Here is a 19,041-nt window from a genome sequence, read left to right as displayed (position 1 = left end):
TGTCGTGTGCTTTCACATTGTCGTCCCTCTGCTTACGACTGTGTAAGTTTCCTCTTCTTCTAAGGACACCAGTCGTGTGGGGCCAGGGCCCACCCTAAAGACCTCATTATAATTGAATTACCTCTCTAAGGCCTGGTTTCCAAATTCTGAGGTCCTGGGAGGGGAGGCAAGGACTTCACCGTAGGAGTTCTGGAAGCAGGTGGGACACAATGTTGCCCACCAGACTTATGATGATGAAATAACAAGACTAAAGAAATGGGACAGTTGCAGAGATCGCTTCTGTGGAATTTCTGAGCAGTGCTTGGCTTCTAGATTCAGACAGTCCTGGGTTCCGATTCTGGCCCTGCTCCTTAATGGATACTTCACCTTAGGCCTCTGACGCGCCCCTCCAAGCCTCAGTTTCCCTATTTATGACATGACGGTTACGCGGCGTGGTCACAGGTGTTTGTTGGGCATCCAGCAGGCTGTCTGGTGCTAGCAGCTACTCAAGAAGTACAAACTCCCTTCTTCCCTTCACCTTTCAGTCTCCCTCCTGCTTTCCATCTTTCTTAGACAAGCTGCATACCTCTGTCTGCCTAGAATCCTTCCCCCTGCAGGTTAGCTTGAGAGAGGGGCAGTATCTTGACTTGAGAGGAGCCCGGGATGTGGAGGGTGGTCCACGAAGTGGGTTGAGCATCCCCTCTGGTTCATTCCAGGATGAAGATGGGAAGGAACTGTCTGATGAGGACATCCGAGCTGAGGCAGACACCTTTATGTTTGAGGGTGAGGACGTAGGGTGAGGCTAGGGGAGGTTGGTGGGGGGGGCCCTGCTGTCTGAAAATCGCACGATCGCTGTCTTCAGACAGCCTCCATTTGAGCTCCTCCTCTGTCTACAGGTCACGACACAACGTCCAGTGGGCTCTCGTGGGTGCTCTTCAACTTGGCCAAGTATCCGGAGTACCAGGAGAAGTGCCGGGAAGAGATCCAGGAAGTCATGAAAGGCCGGGAGCTGGAGGAGCTGGAGTGGTTGGTTTGGGGTCGGGGGGTGGGGGTCAGGGGGATGGTGGCAACAGGTTGAGTCTAGAGCTTGGGCATTTAGTCCTTGCTCTTGCTTGTTATTGCTCTTGTTCCTTCTGGGTGTTGTTGAGTGGGGTGGTGTCCAAACAGATGTGTGGGTTCAGGTCTGTTCCACATGTCTCCCCACTCTCCTTGAACCAGCAGCTACCCTGGGCACATTCTTCTCAAGGCAGATTCCAGGAGCACAAAGAGCCACAGTTTAAAACTTCCACTTGCATTGTAACATTCCATTTGGCTAAAGCAAGTCACGTGGCCAAGTTCAATATGAATGGGGCAGGACATACATTCCACTCGCCCGAGCAGAAGACACTGCAGAATCACATGCAAAGCTCACGGGGTGTGTAATTCAAACACAGGTGTGGGGGGAGGGCAGTGAAGAACCGGCAACAATAATCCAGTTTACTTCAGATGTGTGCCACGTAGAGCTGATTCTGGGTGCCTCAGAGAAAACACAGCATTAAATAGCATCGAACAGTGAGAAAGCTCTTTTTTGTTCAGTGTCCACCTTTTAGATTTTGACATCAAGGAGACACTCCCACTTGGGCTGTTGTATCTTGAACTCCTTGCGAATCTGCCCCTCTCTTTTTTAAAAAAGAGTTTACTTATTTATTTAATTGTCAGAGAAAGGGAGAGCACAAGCAGGGGGAGCAGCAGGCAGAGGGAGAAGCAGGCTCCCTGCTGGGCAAGGAGCCTGATGTGGAATCCGATCCCAGGACTCTGGGATCATGACCTGAGCCAAAGGTGGATGCTTAACCAACTGAGCCACCCAGAGATCCCATGAATCTGCCTTTTTTTAATAAAGGGAGAAGATGGCCCAGTTTCTGAGGACTGGCTAGGAGATAGTCTAGCTAGGATTTAATGACTCTTCTGTTTTCCCCAGTGGTGTTTACATTATGGGTACTTTTATGCTAAGCATGCTGTTTGCCCTTTATGGTAGTGACATAAAGTTTCTTTGAAAGAGAAAGAAAATGATCCAGATCATGGACCAAGGGTTATAATTAGTCCAATTTGAGGCCCTGGAGTCCAATGGAAAAAAGTTCATAATAGCATAAGAAGAGAATGTATGGGTTTTTAAATACTGAAATTGGCTCACACAGCCTGGTAAACTGCTGCTAATAACCCCCTTGCCTATCCTGGCACCACTTCCAGCTGTCCTCTGACTGCCACATAATTCATCAGTTAAAGGGCTAATGCTGGGTGTGCAGAAGCCTGTTGGTGCTGCTCTGATTGGTTTCGGGTCAGATATTTTGCATGCTAGGATTAGTGATATGTGCATGCCTGATTGCAGATGCTGGAAGTTGGGGCGAGTCTCAGATCCCGGACCGGTTTCCTGTGTGGTTGCTCCTGGATGCATGTGTGCATGCATGTGTGTGTTTGGGGAAGGGGCTGTTGCTGTGGCCTGGCCCCAAGTCACACACCATTCCATGTTCCGTGCTCCCCAGGGACGACCTGACTCAGTTGCCCTTCACCACCATGTGCATCAAGGAGAGCCTACGCCAGTTCCCGCCAGTGACCTTGGTCTCCCGTCGCTGCACGGAAGACATCAAGCTTCCAGATGGGCGCATCATCCCTAAAGGTGCCCATAAGGTCCCTCTGGTTGCTGGGCTGATCTGCTGCCTAGAGGGGCGCTGCTCATGCCTGGGCCAGGTGCACCCTCCCTGTAGATGGGGCATCTCTCTGGGTGGCTCTTGCTTCTGGGATGAGGGAGGAGACCCAGCTGTGTAGGGGAGGCAGACTTGGGTGAGTCCAGGTAGAAAGGCAAGAGTGGGTGGGGCTGGGTTGGCCCTGTGAGGGGGCAGGTAGGGAATGGATGGTTTCATTCAGTTGCCAGATATCCCTTAGAGACTAAGCCCAAGTGATGCTGGAGTTCTAGAGGGACCTCATACCCAGGTCTTGAGTACCACCCAGTCTGAGCGAGACACAGCAGCGCCCAGACATCCCAGTCACATGGGATCAGGGATGGGCTAAAGGGAAGAACAGGGACTGGAATAGCCCAAAATAAGGAGTGATGACTTTATCTGGGGTGAAATGTAGGGAGGGCTGCTTGGAAGAGGCAACATGAGAGGTGAACCTTGGAGGTTGAAAATGAAAGAGAGCGTATGTATGGAGCAGAGTCTTGGTGGTGCAGAAAGACCTTGAATGCTAGATTGAGGCATTTGAACTTGATCTTCAGGATAGTAAGGAGCCAAGGGAAGTATTTGAGCTGAGGAAGAACAATGTCAGATATATGAGTGAGAAAGATCCCTGTGTGGCCAGTATGATAGCTAGAAGGGTGATGGAGACCTTTTAGGGAGCAACAGGGGGTGTGGACTTAGCAGCAGAATTTTTCAGAGAAGGATGGGCAGGAAGGGGTAGCAGAGGGCTCATGGGAACAGCATAGCTCCAGGAAGAGCAGGGAAGGAGGAGGTCTTCAGAGAAGGCCATGTTTCCCCTCAGCTACAATGGCCCCACTGACCGCACCCTCCCCATAGGAATTATCTGCCTGGTCAGCATCTATGGGACCCACCACAATCCCACCGTGTGGCCTGACTCCAAGGTGAGCCCCTGCATCAATTCTCCCTTCCCTTAGCTTCTTCCTCCTCGGAATGGGTGGTCCTGGGGCAGTGAGGCCTCCCTACCCTGTGTGTCAGGGACCCAGATGGCCTGGCTGGGTACAGAGCTGGTTACCTTCTAGTCACCCTCCATTGGTTCATTAGGTCCACAAATATTTACTGAATACCTCCCGTGTGCCAGCCTCTGTGCTATGCACTGAAGACAGAGAAAGTTACTGTCTTTGCCCTCATGGAGCTCACAGTGACATTCAGGGGAAGAAAATGAGCAAAAACTATCGTTGTAGATACCGATATGTGCACAAAAGAAAGAAAAACTGGAGTGGGGTGGGGGACACTTCAGCTCAAGTGGTGAAGAAAGGCCTTGGGGAGGAAGAGATATTTGAGCTGAAACCTGAAAAGTGTGAAGAGCAGGGAGAAGCCTGTTCCAGGCCGAGGAGACAGGATGTGCAAAGGCCCAGTGGTTGTAATGAGCCTGGAATATTTGAACAACAGAAAGAAGAGGGTGTGGCTGGATTGTAGTGATGTTTTCTCTGTCCAGTTGAAGGATGGGGGCCAAGCTGGGATAGCTGGGCCAGCCCCCTAGACTCACCCCCAGGCTAATCCTGCCTAGGTGTACAATCCCTATCGCTTTGATCCGGACAACCCACAGCAGCGCTCCCCACTGGCCTACGTGCCTTTCTCCGCAGGACCCAGGTAACTCTTCTATTTCCCCCAATCCAAACCAAGCATAGGAGGAGCATGGAGGCCAGTGGAAGGTCAGGGATGTGCCGGTCAGGACCAGAGACGGCCTCCCACCCAGATGTGCTTTCTGCCAATCCAGCACCTTCTTCATGCTTTCAATGTACCAGAATGTCCCCAAATTAGACTCTGCGATAGTAACGCTGGGTATTGAGCACCGTGTGCCAGGCCCTGAACTCTGGGCTTATATGCTCCCAACGACTCTATGATGCCACTGCCCCCATTTTACCGATGAGGCTCCTAGGGGGAGGTCATTTAACCCGGGACTCTCCCCTTTCTGGCTCACACAGCGGCTGAGCCTGAGCCCCAACCCCGTCCCCCTTCCTCTAGGAACTGCATCGGACAGAGCTTTGCCATGGCCGAGATGCGCGTGGCCGTGGCGCTGACGCTGCTGCGCTTCCGCCTGAGCGTAGACCGAACGCGCAAGGTGCGGCGGAAACCCGAGCTCATCCTGCGCACGGAAAATGGCATCTGGCTCAACGTGGAGCCGCTGCCTCCGCTGGCCTGAGCGCCGGCCTCCGTGCGGATCCAGGGGGCCCAAGCCCCGCCCGGAGAGGCCCAGGCCCCGCCCCCGAGGGCCCAGGCCCCGCCCCCAAGATCCCGAGGGCAGAAACCACGCCCCTCGAAGTTCAGGTTGGGCTCCCGGAGGACCAGGCTCTTCCGCGAAGCCCGAAGGTGCAAGCCACGCCCCTCACGACAAGTCTCCGCCTCCTGCCGGTCTGGTCACTCCCCTTGAGGTCCAGGTCCGGTCCCCTGAGTGCCGGTTCTGGCTCTCCAGCTTGAGGAAACAGGCTTGCTCAGGTCCCCTTGGGTCCAGACCCCTCCCAGGATCCGGAGCATTCGAGGCCTCAGGCCCCACCCAGCCATCCTTGGACTTAAGACCCAACACCTAAGGCCGCTGGGATTCAGGACCAGTTCCCCCCCCCCCCCCAGCCCCCACTCGTGGATTCCAGCTGCCTTCTAAGTTGAAGACTTGGGAGCTGAAGCCTGAAGTTAGAGCCTTGAACCCGGACATCACCTTCTTGAGGCTCCCAGCTCATTTGGGCGAACTCCTCTGGCATCAGGCAGCATCCCAGGGCTCGGATGTGTGCTTCAGTTGCTTTGTAGATCTAGACCCTCCCGCACCTGCTTCTTCCCTCCTCGGTTGCTGAAAGGCCCTTCGCGGAGTGTTCTGATTTTTGTAGAATAAAAGCAAGGGATAAAGACGTCCCCCACTGTTCACCCCCTAGCTCAGCCAGACACTTCCCTTGCGGCCCAGGAAGGAAACGAAGGTGTCTGGGCAGTTGGGAGGCCCATGAGGGAAGCTATGGGCTAGGAGGCTGGGAAGCCATTTGTCCTCAGACATAAACTTAGACTTTTGGGGACCGTTTGTGCATTCATTTAACTCGTCAACAGACCACATGTTAATTATTTGTTGGCATTGGGCCAGGAGCACAGCCGGGCCCAATGCCTGCCCTCGGGAGAACAGGGGACAGATGTACAAGTAATTCCACACGTTAAGTTTATTTATAATCCGTGACAAGTGCTCCAAAAGAGAGGCCCTTGGTGCTCTGTGAACACAACAGGGGGGTGGCTCAGGGAGAGCTTCTCGGATGCTGAAGTGAGAGTACACGCTGAGTGGTGACAAGGGAGACAAGACCATGTCAGGTCGGAGGAACAGCATCTGCAAATGTCCCCAGGTGAGGGAGAGCATGATATTCTCGAGGCGCACACTCCAGGGTGGCTGGATCCGGAGGAGGAGGGCAGAATGGAGGAAGGTCTTCAGGGGCCAACTGCCAGGAACTGTGGGTCACATCTCCCAGCAGACCTTATGCTGAGGGCGATAGGGAGCTAGAGAGGGTATGTGAGCAGGGTGCAGGACAGGACATGGTCAGATGTGAGTTGGCAGGGAGGTGGCTTGGAAGGGGGGGGCACTGGGGACTGGGAATCTAGTGAAAAGGGAGACTGAGGTCTGGGCAGGACAGGAGGGGTGACTAGCCACGGGGACTGAGGTGAGGATGATTCCCGAGTCTTTGGCTGGGGAAACGGATGACAGTACCCCCATAGAAGATGGGGCGGTGATGATGTCTACAATAATTGTATTAATTCATCAAATACTTACCGAGCATCTGCTGTGAGCCAGGCCATCTTTGCGCCCTTACATAATTGACTTTTGTTGTGGGGGTGGGCGGTGTTAACAGATGACAGGTAATAAATAAGCAAATAAATAAGTAAATTCACACAGGGCCTTGGAGGATTTTGACTTTTTATTGTGACAGAAATGGGGAGCCATGGGAGGGTCCTGAGCAGAGTGACAAATTTGTCATTTGGTCTTTATAGTATTCTTTTGGCTGCTAAGTGGAAAACCAAGGGTTGGACTAGGGAGACCAGATGGGGTGACTGCAATCCCCATTGAGAAAACTGGTAAATGCTATGAAAAAATTGATCTGGGTACGTGTTGGGGGTGCTCAGTAATGCTGGTAAGGGGGGAGGTTGCTAGATCATCAGTGAAACCCTCCCTGAGAAAGGAGACTTTAGATAGGAGAGGGCAGGAGCCCTGTGGATATTTAGGGGAAGAATGTTTGAGGTAGAGAGAAACAGTGCAAAGGCCCTGATTTAGGACAGGCTTGGGGTGTTTAGGGGACATTGAGGAGATCCGTGTGGCTGGAGGAAGAGCATGGAAAGAGATGAGGGCCGGCAGGGGATGGGAGCAGGTCACACAGAGCCTTGGAGTCCACTGACTTTTATTGTAACAGAAATAGAGAGCTATGGAGGGTTCTGGACAGAGGAGGGGAAAAGTTTGTCATAGAGTCTTTGGTTGCTAGGTTGAATAGAGACTATAAAGTGAAGATGGGACTAGGGAGAGCAGATGGGGTGACCAGATTTGTCCAGGTGAGAGAGGACAATGTCTCCAAGCAAGCTGGGGGCTGTAGAGTGAAGACAGGTGCTTGGATTCTGATGTCTGGTTGCTTTATGAAGGTAGAGCTGGCAGATTTGCTGATACTTTGAATGAGGGACTCAGGAGAAAGGGAGGCCCCCGGATTTGGGTCTGAGCACCTGGAAAGATAGAAGTGACAGCTTGAGAAGGAGAATGCTTAATAGAGTAAGGGTTTTTTTTGGGGGGGGGCTGAGATCAGCATGTCAGTTTAGGCCAGGAGGAGTTGGAGATGTCAAGTGTGCAGTGGGATAGGCAGGTCTTGAATTTGGGAGGGAGTTCCGGGCTGGTGATACACATTTGGGATACCTCAGCACTTAGATGATTGCTAATAAAACCCCAAGACTGGTGCGATCCCTGAATCCCTGTGTGTGTGTGTGTGTGTGTGTGTGTGTCTATGCGCTCCTGTGTGCACCCTTGTGTGCACAAGATGGAGGGGTTTCAGCACCAAGCCCTGGGTGTTTCCGAAGTTGATATAACCATAACGAGATTTAAAGTTGGTTGAGTGCTTCCTTTGTGCTCTCCAAATATTCGCATGTAATTCTCATGGGTACTGTTCTTATGAGATGGGTACTGTCATTATCTCCTTTAATGGAGCTGAAAATGAAGTTCCCTAGAGCGAGATGATTCACCCAAGGTCCGACAATGGTGTCCTCCTAGAGTGGCCATAGCAGGGTAGCTTACTCCTCATGCTTCAAGTGCTGGTCTGGGTCCCTAGCCTCGGTTTGCCTATAGGGGGATGTCGGCAGGCATGGGTGGGTGGGGGGCGTGTAGAGAAGCTGTAGTGCTTGTGATGCTGGAGGCCGCAGCGGTGTGTGTCCTGCGGCGCCCTCGGGTGGCGTGTGCTGGGATCGCCGGCCGGAATCCCCCGTCCGAGGCCACTCGTCCTCCAGCAAAAAAAAAAAAAAAAATTGGTTTTGGGAGGCGACATATGTGGGTTGTGGGTTCAAACCCCAGCTCTGCCCCTCTCTAGCGGTGGCCTTGGGCACGTGACTGGCCCCTTCTGCACCTGGTTCACTTTTGCCAAGTGCATTTTTTCCATCATACTTCTCATGCATATTAATTTTCCGCTAAGGTCGGTGATGGTGGGTGAATGAGGGAGAGAGGAGGGGAGGCATGGCATGGGCCTCGTGGATCCCCGGGACCTGCTGCATCTGCGTGTCCGATTCTCCAAACACACAGGCCTGGGCCATTCACTGATTGCTGTGGGTCTCCCTCCTCTCCTGAGTGTGTCGCAGACTCCCTCTGCTGGATAGTTGGGGAACAACAGGCTCTACAGCGTCTGGTCTCTATTAGTCTGTATGAAGGTGTGTGCGCGTGACTGCATGTTTGGGTAAGTGCACATACGTGTGAGTAAGTGTGTGGATGTGTGCACGATGTGAGTGTGTGTACATGTGCAAGTGTGGAGTGTGGGTGTATTGTGTGAGTGCTTGTGTGCATACAATTGTGCGTGTGCACGCATGTGTGTGTGAGCATATATGTATCCATGATGTATCTATGAGTTTGAGTGTGTGTGTGACACTGTTTGTGGGTGTATTGGGAAGAGAAGAGGGAGAACCCCACTCACTGGACATTTGTAAGTGTCCACATCAGGCAAGGGTCCAAACTTCACCCTGTTAGTGCAGGTAGGACATTCTGGAGAAATAACGCCCTTGGCAATGGCCCTGAGTAATGACTGGTGGTTGCCTGTTCACTGTTGTGTCCCAGAGGTCCCCCGAGGGACTGAGCCCCAGTTCCCCCGAGTGGGAACTTCTTTGACAAAGCCCTGTTCCCCTGCTGCCTTCCCTTCTCTGTCTTACTCCATCTCACTGCCCTCATGGCATCTTCTGGGGTCACTTCCCCAAAAAAACCAATTTGCAGTTGAATTCCTGTCTCAGAATACAATTTTTGTATTTGTACTTGAATCCTTGCATTATAGTCTACTTCTAGGAAAAGGATACCAAGACACAGCAGTCACCCCTCCAACCCCCACAAGCCTATTACTATGCAGTTTTTTAACCAAGAAGGAACCTGAGGCTTAGAGAGGGCAAGTCACTTGCCCAAGGTCACACAGCTGGAGAGTGGCAAAGGTAGGCTGTGACCATTGGCCATCTGACCCTGGCACCTGCTCCCTGGAGAGCTTCCTCCATGCTAAGGACCAAGGGAATGAAGTAGGGGGGGGGGACATTCACAACTAGTAAGTTCCCTGATATGTGCACCAGAGATACCCATGTCTCCTGGGTGGGGCTCATGTCCTTGTTCTGTTATAAAATAAGGGAAATAATGATAAACACATTCTTGGTACTGACCGGGAGCCAGGGAGGGTTGTTGTAAGTACTTTATTCATTTATCTCCTCTCTCTCCAAATATTACATTGGCTTGAGGTAAAAAAAAAAAAATGCAAGTGTAGAAATTGAATCATGCTTTTGTTGATGCAAGTGTAGAAATTGAATCATGCTTTTGTTGATGCAAGTGTAGACATTTATTTAATTTTTAAAAGATTTTATTTATTTATTTGACAGACAGAGATCACAAGTAGGCAGAAAAGCAGGCAGAGAGAGAGAGGGAAGCAGGCTCCCCACTGAGCAGAGAGCCCGATGTGGGGCTTGATCCCAGGACCCTGAGATCATGACCTGAGCCGAAGGCAGAGGCTTAACCCACTGAGCCACCCAGGCACCCCACGTGTAGACATTTAAAAAGGAAATTCTCCCACAGTGGTTCTGCTCTCTACTCCCAGCCCAGCAGTTTGCGATGATTTTTTTTTTCCAGTTTGAAAACAATTGCATATGCGAACATTTTTCAATGTACATACAAACATTTTTGCCCATATAACCATTTTTTTTAAAGGACTGCCAATGTCGGGAAATGTATTTATTCTAGTTAGTTGTTACTGTATAATGAGCTGCCAGGAAGTTTGTTGGCTTAAGGTGGCAAACTTTAGTTTGCTTGCTATGATTTGGGCAGAAAACTGGGGCAGATTTCTCGGCTCTATGTGGGTAAGCTGGGGCAGCTCTTTTGAGGCTGTAAGATCCACATCTAAGACGGCTCAGTCTTGTAGCAATTTGGCGCCGGCTGTTGGCTGGCATTCCTTAGTTCCTCTCAACGTGAGGCCTCTCCATGGGGTTGCCTGGGCTTCCTCTTCACATGGCAGCTGAGTCCAAGCGGGTGTGTGAAGTCGCAAGTCTTTTTTTTTTTTTTTTTTAAAGATTTTATTTATTTATTTGACAGAGAGGGACAGGGAGAGAGGGAACACAAGCAGGGGAGTGGGAGAGGGAGAAGCAGGCCTCCTGCCAAGCAGGGAGCCAGATGTGGGGCTCTACTCCAGCACCCCGGGATCATGACCTGAGCCAAAAGCGGATACTTAACTGACTGAGCCACCCACATGCCCCAGGATGTCGCAAGTCTTCCTACAACCTAGATTCACAAGTTCCCAGAGTCCCAGTTCAAGGAGAAAGGAATGATACTTCACCTCCGTATCAGTCAGGGTTTTGCAGGGAAACAGAACCAATAGCCTTAAGCTCTCTCTGCCCCTTTTTCATTACCTATCATCGCCTATATATCTGTCTATCATCTATCTATCTATCTATCTATCATCTATCTATCTATCATCCTGTCTAGCCATCCATCTATCCGTCTATCTACAACTATTGAAAGACCCTCGATCCGCACCCAAGAAGCAGACACCAAGCCTCCACTGGATGCAAGTTGCAAGAGGTTTATTGGTTACACAGGCGCCTGCGGACGCATCAGCCTTTGTGGACTGAGCGTGCCAGGCTAGGTTGGGGAGCAGATTATATAGGGCAGGGTTGGGGTGGCGGGAAGCGAGCTTACAGAAGCAGATGCATGGTTACAGGAATCTGATTGATAAATCAAGCATTGTCAGGCACTGGGTTTAAGGCAAGGACACAACGGTTTGTTCTGGTGGGCCTTGGCTCAGCACTCTGGAAAGTCCCAGGTCACTCTGTTCCTCATTTGTCTTCCCTTTTGACAGGCCAGTTGACTATAGACATCCTGGTATGGGTTGCCATCCGGCTATGGGGACAATAGGTTACTTAATCAAGCCTTCAACCAATCAAGGGGATAGAGGTCTTTCACTATCATCTCTCTATATACTCTGTATTTATCTTAAGATTTATATGTGATATAAAGATTATATATAAATTTCTATCTTAAGATTTAATTTCTCTTAAGATAAAAATATACACCCATATATGTACATATAACGATTTCTCTTAAGACATTGGCTCGTGTGCCTGGAGGGCTGGCCAGTCTGAAATCTGTAGGCCAGCAGGTCACCGGGTTGAAAGCTCAGGAGTGGTTGCTATGGTCTCAGGGCAGAATTTCGACTCTGGGAAACCTCAGTTTTTGGTCTTAAGACCTTTCACCTGGCTTCATGAGGCTCAATTTACATCGACGTGGTGTGATTTATCCCTTTACTTAAAGCCAGTTGCTGGTAGGTGTTAACTCCATGTATGAAACACCTTCACAACGACACCTAATAAGTGTTTAAGTGAACAGTGGGTACAGCCGCCTAGTCTAGCTGACACAAAAAAACTAATCTTCGGGGCGCCTGGGTGGCTCAATGGGTTAAGCCGCTGCCTTCGGTTCAGGTCATGATCTCAGGGTCCTGGGATCAAGCCCTACATCGGGCTTTCTGCTCAGCCGGTAGCCTGCTTCCCTTCCTCTCTCTCTGCCCGCCTCTCTGCCTACTTGTGATCTCTCACTGTCAAATAAATAAATAAAATATTTAAAAAACAAAACAAAACAAAAAAACACTAATCTTCACCGCCTCTCACGGGGAGGGTTAGCAGAGTTCATTGCCGCCATCTGTAATCTACTACTTGCGGGCAAATGGTCTCTTTTAAGGACACTACGCTTGCCAAGGGTCGCTTCTCCTAGTCTCTCTTCTGTGGCTTGGGGTGTTGGGGGTGGTCAGGCCAGTTTCTGGGAGCAGTCATCCCCCAATCATCAGGGAGGGAGAGGAGAGGCAGGAGGGGGAGGAGGGGGAGGAGAGGGGAGTGGAAAGAGACGGGGAGGGGCAGGAGGGGGGAGGAGGGAGAGAGTGGTGGGGGAGGAGGGAGGCTGTCCGTGAGTCCAGTGCCTGAGAAAATACCCTTGGGGTTGTTCCTAGCTGTTGCGTGCCCTCTGAATTTTTCCTCCAGTTTTCCTCTAGGTGTGCTCCCTCCTCAACCAGTTCATCGGGTGGTCTGCTGCCAGAGCCAGAAATCCGGCCGCTCTGCCAGCTGGTTTTACCCTCAACACGACTTTAGGAGCCTGTCTGTTTTGATTTCTTGATTCTGTAGAGTGAAACCCCAAAGCCACCTTTTGGGCCGAATGCCAGCGCTGGTTCCTGCGGCTCCCACTGCCCTGACTGCAGGGGCCCCACCAGCCCTGGTTGTCTCAGCATGTCTGAGAACAAAAGCAAGAATGAACGTGTGTAAGACAAACATGCATGCCCCACCCTGTGCTAGGTCTTTATAGTCCTGGCCTGACTTCAGGGGGCGATCCTTATTCACGGCTCACTCCTCCCCATCATTCAGGTTTCTGCTCAAAGTCACCTCTACAGGGCAGCCCTCCCTGACTGCCCCTCTGAATATTCCCCCTTGGTCACTGGCTAGCATGTCTTGCTCTGTTAATTTCCTTCATTACCACCACCATCTGACTTGGTCTTATTTCCTTTTGGCTTCTCCCATCAGACATGAGCAACCACCATCCAGACTCCCCATCTGTCTTGTTCTTCCCAGGTCTCAGGTCCTAGCACCATGCCTAGGTACAGACAGGATGCTCAAGTACAGTTTGTTGTTGGAGAATGAACTACCTGGGAGGTATAAGTCCCCCTCTCCATTTTACTGAGGAGGACACGATGCTCAGAGAGGGCAAGCGACCTGACCAAGGTCACACAGCCAGCGAGGAGCAGGGCTGGGATCTGAACTCTGTTGTGCTGAATTCAGAACTGTTCTTTCCCCATGGCCAAGGAAAGGAAAAGAGGGACCCCTGCCACCAGGCAGCCTGCATGCTTGCTCTAGGGAGACCCCAGGCTGACTCCTGGGATGTGCGACACAAAATAAAACCTGCTTCTCTGTTTTGTGCACCAACTACGGGCTGTGGCAGCCCCTCCACCCGTCCCAAATCCTTTTAGTATTTTAATGATAAAAATGATAGCAGCTCAGCCAGGGAGAGAGAATCTGAGACAAGTAGCAAGTTAGAAGGGTAAAGACCCCCGTTCTACTTCCTCCAATTCCACTTCGATGTGTGGATTCTCCTGGAATTTTTTCAATGTGTATGCGAACATGTGCACACACAGACCGCTAGGCACCCCCTTAAGTTGTATATGTAGATGAAACTGATGAAGTTCTAGAACCTAGGCGAGGTTCGGTGGGCTGAGGTCCGGAGCCGATGACCAAGAAAGAATTCTTGAGACATCTTTGGTGCAAAATGGTGGTTTATTAAAGCACGGGGACATGACCCGTGGGCAGGAAGAGCTGCTGCCCCGCGTCATGAGAGATGGCAGGTTGTGTACCTTGCGGTCAGGGGAAGGGGAGGGGAAGGGAGCTTTCATATGCTAAAGAGGGCCTACAGGGTGCCAGGAGGCGGCCTTGCCCTTGTGGCTTGATCAATGTGGTCTTTAGGCCAGCCGGTAACATCAAGATAGTTGGGAGATTCTTGGTGGGGTGTTAGGATCCTGCTATCATTTACATTCCCTTCTACCTCAGCCTCTTCCAGTTCTGGTGGGGAGGGAGACATTAGGGCTTGAGGAACTGAGAGTTATTTGCCTCTGGAAATTTGTGCTGTTGATAAGGTAACCTCCCTGTTTGTAGATCTCTAGGACATCTGTAGAGCAAGGGAGATTCCTGTCCTGCAAGATTGTGATCTCTGCAAGTTAACTATCTGTTTATCGTTCATGGCAGTCAGGGGTGCCTGAGGGATGCTACACGTATTTTGGAGGGGAGCGGGTGGAGAGGGGGGTGCGAGGCGCCAGCTTGTGCTCTGTCCTCAGCCAGCCTCCGGCTCCCTCATCATTCCCCTCTGAACAATTTTGACCCTTAAATCTTGAAGGTGGTTGAAGGTGGAAGGTCTCATCTTCTGTAACTTCTTCCTGCTGAATAGGGGCGTTGAGCTGTCCCTACCTACTCGGGTCAACATCGATCAGTTGAGGAACATATGGGGGAGTTATGAAAGGCGGAGGCAGCTGAGTCCCGCGCGGACAGTGAAGAAGTGTCTCTGTGTGGTCAGGATCATCTGTCGCTGTGAAATCATTGCAGTAATGGCGTCTCGGCACCAAGTAGAGAAACAGTGAACAAAGTAACATATTAAGATTAATAAGGTGATAAGAATGAGAAGCCTGAAGAGGAGATTTTTAATTGTTGGCCATAGTCCTCCCTCAAACCAGGAAGCTAACCATTCACTGAGAGAGAGAGAGAGAAGGATCTTGTAGAGCCTTAATCTGGGCATTCATATCTTTTATTAGTCCTGTGACATTTTTGTGATAGTCTGGGTTGTACACACAACATTCTGCTTTGATAATTGCACATGTGCCACCCTGGGCTGCTGTCAGGACATGCAGGACAGGCAGTTTGTAGAAGACACTGACAAGAAACAGTAAAGACTGAAATCCATCATGGTCTAATGTGACATTCCAACACATGTGGTCCTTACAGCCAACTTCCCTAGGAAACGGTCCCCGGTTGCATTTTAATTCAATCGGGTACTGGTTTCGGCCGGCTCCCAGTGGAGGTCCCTCAGCCAGAAGTGGCTAGACCAGGGATGTGGAGGGGATCGCATTAGATCAATCAGGAGGAAACCTCACACGGGGGTCTTAAGATTGGCAGCCATCCTGGTGACTTAGGTGGCTGTCCCGTGCCCAAGAGAGACAACTTTCTATAAAACAGGAATAAAGAGAGGCCATCAAGTTTCTGCCATTCTGGCCAGGGTACTAACTTACAGCCAAAAGGTAGACGTTCTCCTCCCCGTAGGGTAGCCACGGGCTAGAGGATTACAGCCTGAGCAACTGACATGCAAGCGTTCCAGTAAGACCATACTCCTTGAAAAGCCCTGAAATGAGACTAAAGGAAGTAGAGAGAAGTACTCACCAATTTTGCACTGAAGCTCAGAGACCAAATGTAAAGACTCACAGCCCCACGTTGGGCGCCATATGCTAAAGTTCTAGAACCTAGGTGAGGTTCGGTGGGCTGAGGTCCGGAGCCGATGACCAAGAAAGAATTCCTGAGACATCTTTGGTGCAAAATGGTGGTTTATTAAAGCACGGAGACAGGACCCGTGGGCAGGAAGAGCTGCTGCCCCGGGTTGTGAGGGATGGCAGGTTAATATACCTTGCGGTTGGGGGACAGTGAGGGGAAGGGAGGTTTCAACGGAGTTTTCACACGTTAAGGAGGGCCTACAAGGTGCTGGGGGTGGGGGGGGGAGGGGGAGTCCTTGCCCTTATGGCCTGATCAATGTCATCTTTAGATCAGGCATTAACATCAAGATAGTTGGGAGATTCTTGGTGGGGTGTTAGGATCCTGCTATCATTTACATGCCCTTCTACCTCAGCCTCCTCCAGTTCTGGTGGGGAGGGAGACATTAGGGCTTGAGGAACTGAGAGTTATTTGCCTCTGGAAATTTGTGCTGTTGATAAGGTAACTTCCCTGTTTGTAGGTCTCTAGGACATCTGTAGAGCAAGGGAGATTCCTGTCCTGCAGGATTGTGATCTCTGCAAGTTAACTATTTATCATTTTATGGCAGTCAGAGGTGCCTGAGGGATGCCACACATATTACGGAGGGGAGCAGGTGAAGGGGGGGTGCGAGGCGCCAGCTTGTGCTCTGTCCTCAGCCAGCCTCCTGCTCCCTCATCAAAACCATTATTTACATATCATTTAGAGTTGTACTTTCTCCGGTCCTCTCTGCCTGTGTCTGATAGGACGCTTACAGTCCTCTGTGAGGTTTGATTAAGCCCATTTTACAGACGTGAAGACTGAGGCTCAGAGGGGTGACAGGCTGTACCTGAGGCTGATGACTCACAGAGCGACTGCCACCTCTGATCTGACACATGCTTGTCCACTGCCTCGCTGTGAGTGGGGACAGAAGGACCCCTAGAGATGGATCAGCCTCTACCTCTCAGCGTGCGGCTGGCTGCCTTCCCTCCAACACTGGCTGGGCAGCATTCCCTAAGCCAGGCTTGTGTGGCTTGGCAGCTGGGACATTTCTTGTTGGATGAGAAATGGACGCTCCAGCCTCCTCTGACTCAGAGCAGAAAGTACCCCGGAAGCTTTCCGCCTCCCACACTGGGTCTCTTACTCCCTTTCTGTCTCCTGTCACCTGATCCAGGAAGTGAGGAGTCCCTGATGGGTGGATTCTGTCCTTCCATGGCCACAGAGGCTTTGGGGGTCTGCCGGCCCTCTACTAACCATAACTGGCATGACACAACCTCTCTCACACGCTACTGGGAACTGGTTCCAGACCAGTCCAGATTCAAGGAGAAGGGAAATAAATTCCTCCCCTTGCCGGGGACAATGGCAAAAGAAAATTACAGCCACTACATTTGTGGGCCTGGGTTAGAGCCTGAGATTCTGCATTTCTTTTTCTTTCTTTCTTTTCACCTCCTCCTCCCCTCCCCCTCCCCTCCCCCCTCCTCTTCCGACTCCCCATCCTCCCCCCTTCTCCTCTCCCTCTCTCCTCCTCCTTTCTTTTTCAAAGATTTTATTTGACCGAGAGAGACACAGCGAGAGAGGGAACACACGCAGGGGGAGTCGGGGAGAGGGAGAAGAAGGCTTCTCGCTGAGCAGGGAGCCTGATGCAGGGCTCAGTCCCAGCTCCCAGGATCACGACCTGAGCCCAAGGCAGACTCTCAGCACCTGAGCCACCCAGGTGCCCCTGCTTAAATTTATTCCTAAGTATGCTATTGTAAATGGGATTTAAAAAAAAATATGATTTAAATGATTTTTTAAAAAATGATTTTATTTTTTAAAATGATTTATTTTTAAAATGATTTATTTATTTATTTAATTTGTGTGCATGCGGACACCAAGAATGAGAGAGAGAGAGAGAGAGAGAGCAAGCAGGGAAAGGGGCAGAGGGAGAGGGAGAAGGAGACCTCTTGCTGAGCGGGGAGCTGGATGCGGGGCTCAATCCCAAGACCCTGGGATCACAACTCAAGCCATCCCACATAGGAACCATAGGCATACACTTAACGACTGAGCCGAGATTCTGCATTTCTAACATGCTGCTGGTAATGCCAGTTGCTCATGGGCTGAGGACCCCATTTTGAGTGGTCAGTTCTTAGAGCTCAAGGCTACAAAAGCCCCTTTCTTCCCTGAATAGTTATGAGCACCCACTAAGTGTCCGGCTTCACCTTTACCTGCGCTGTCCGGTGGAACGACTTGGCTGTACTTGGCTGTACAGCTCCTGGGAGATAGAGCACCTCCCGGGACGATTCTTTCCTCCTCTTTCTTTTTTTTTTTTTTTAAAGATTTTTTAAAAATTTATTTATTATTTATTTGACAGACAGAGACCGCAAGTAGGCAGAGGCAGGCAGAGAGAGAGGAAGGGAAGCGGACTCCCTGCTGAGCAGAGAGCCCGATGCGGGGCTCGATCCCAGGACTCAGGGCTCGATCCCAGGACCCTGGGATCATGACCTGAGCCGAAGGCAGAGGCTTTAACCCACTGAGCCACCCAGGCGCCCCCTTTCCTCCTCTTTCTTCCCCGTTCCTCCTCAGACCTCTCCAGCCGCAGAGCAGGAGGAATATCCAGGGCAGTGTACCTCAGCTTGCAGAAGGCTTCCAGCGGCCACTTGTGGCTGGATCAGGCGGGGCTGGAGCGCATGTGTGGGTCCCGGAGGGGAAATGCATTTCCCTGGCGTCCTGTCATTGCAGGAAAAATGTGGGTTCTAGTTCTCTTGCTCAGCAGGTCCACCCTTCAAACTCACCCCCACCTTGGAGCCTGACATGGGGAGACCTCATGAGGGGCTGAGACCACTTCTCAGGGAAATTCAGGACAGGATCTGGATATGATGTGCCCCCTCTCAGGCCCTCCTTTGGCATCCCATTTCCCAGATGGTAAGACTGAGCCCAAGGGAGCTGGCACAGCTCACAGTCACAGCCAGGACCTGGCAGAACTCCACGGAGAGGAAGCTCTGCTTCCTCTGTCTGGCCACATCCTCTCCTGGCCCCCTGACCCCCTGCAACCTTACCTCCTCACCCCAGGTGCACCCTTCTGACTGGACCCTTGACCCCCTGAATCTGATGCAGGTAATCCCCAGGCAGGCCTGTTCCTTTGTTCCTGCCCCAGCAGTCATGTCTCAGCCCAGGCCCTGGGCTGCTTGGAGGCAGGACTTGAACTCCTGCCAGGGTGTGCTATCCAGAGGCCAGAGGCTTCCTGGTTCTGTGCTAAGAACTAGTGCAGGCCACCCTGATGACTCACGCATAGGGAGGGAACCCCCAGCTAAGTTTTGGGTCCGATTCTGTTCTCCTGACACCTAAACTCTCAAGTTCAAGTTTTTACCTGCTGCACCCTAGCTCTGAAAGGGCAGGGGTGGCTGTTAACTTGGGAGCCCAGAGTCCCTTTCGCCCATCCCCCAAGTCACCCCCACCACGTGGGTCGGGCTGAGTTCTGAGGATCCAGTACCCGGCCGTGTGACCCTGGACTGGTTTCTCTGTGTATCCCGCTGGCTCAGTCCTCAGGTCTTGGGTGGCTGCCAGGTGGGGAGGTGGCAGACCGGCATCCTGCCATTGGCTGACGCAGCCAAGCCCAGCCTCCCCCAGTTCAGAGGTCACGGGCCGGGGACAAAGACCTTCCTGGGGGTGGGTG

The 19,041-nt window shown here is 51.5% G+C and overlaps 1 protein-coding gene across 3 annotated transcripts in view; it reads left to right on the top strand.

Annotated features, from left to right (window-relative positions):
• LOC101694333 (cytochrome P450 4F22) overlaps positions 1 to 6,572 on the top strand; it is a 58,584-nt gene extending 52,012 nt beyond the window's left edge. For all 3 annotated transcript variants that reach the window (XM_004761123.3, XM_004761124.3, XM_004761122.3), the window contains 6 exons: positions 696 to 762; positions 876 to 1,005; positions 2,499 to 2,632; positions 3,528 to 3,592; positions 4,219 to 4,301; positions 4,677 to 6,572. In XM_004761123.3, coding sequence (XP_004761180.1) covers positions 696 to 762; positions 876 to 1,005; positions 2,499 to 2,632; positions 3,528 to 3,592; positions 4,219 to 4,301; positions 4,677 to 4,854 — 657 coding nt within the window. In that variant the 3' untranslated portion in view covers positions 4,855 to 6,572. The remainder of the gene's footprint in view (positions 1 to 695; positions 763 to 875; positions 1,006 to 2,498; positions 2,633 to 3,527; positions 3,593 to 4,218; positions 4,302 to 4,676) is intronic.
• Positions 6,573 to 19,041: the final 12,469 nt, after the last annotated feature.

This window comes from Mustela putorius, unplaced genomic scaffold (genome assembly GCF_011764305.1).
Source record: "Mustela putorius furo isolate JIRA1106 unplaced genomic scaffold, ASM1176430v1.1 tig00000095_pilon_pilon_pilon, whole genome shotgun sequence".
Lineage (NCBI taxonomy): Eukaryota > Metazoa > Chordata > Mammalia > Carnivora > Mustelidae > Mustela > Mustela putorius.
Note: the sequence above shows the minus strand (reverse complement) of the source record. Positions and strands in the feature narration are given on the sequence as shown.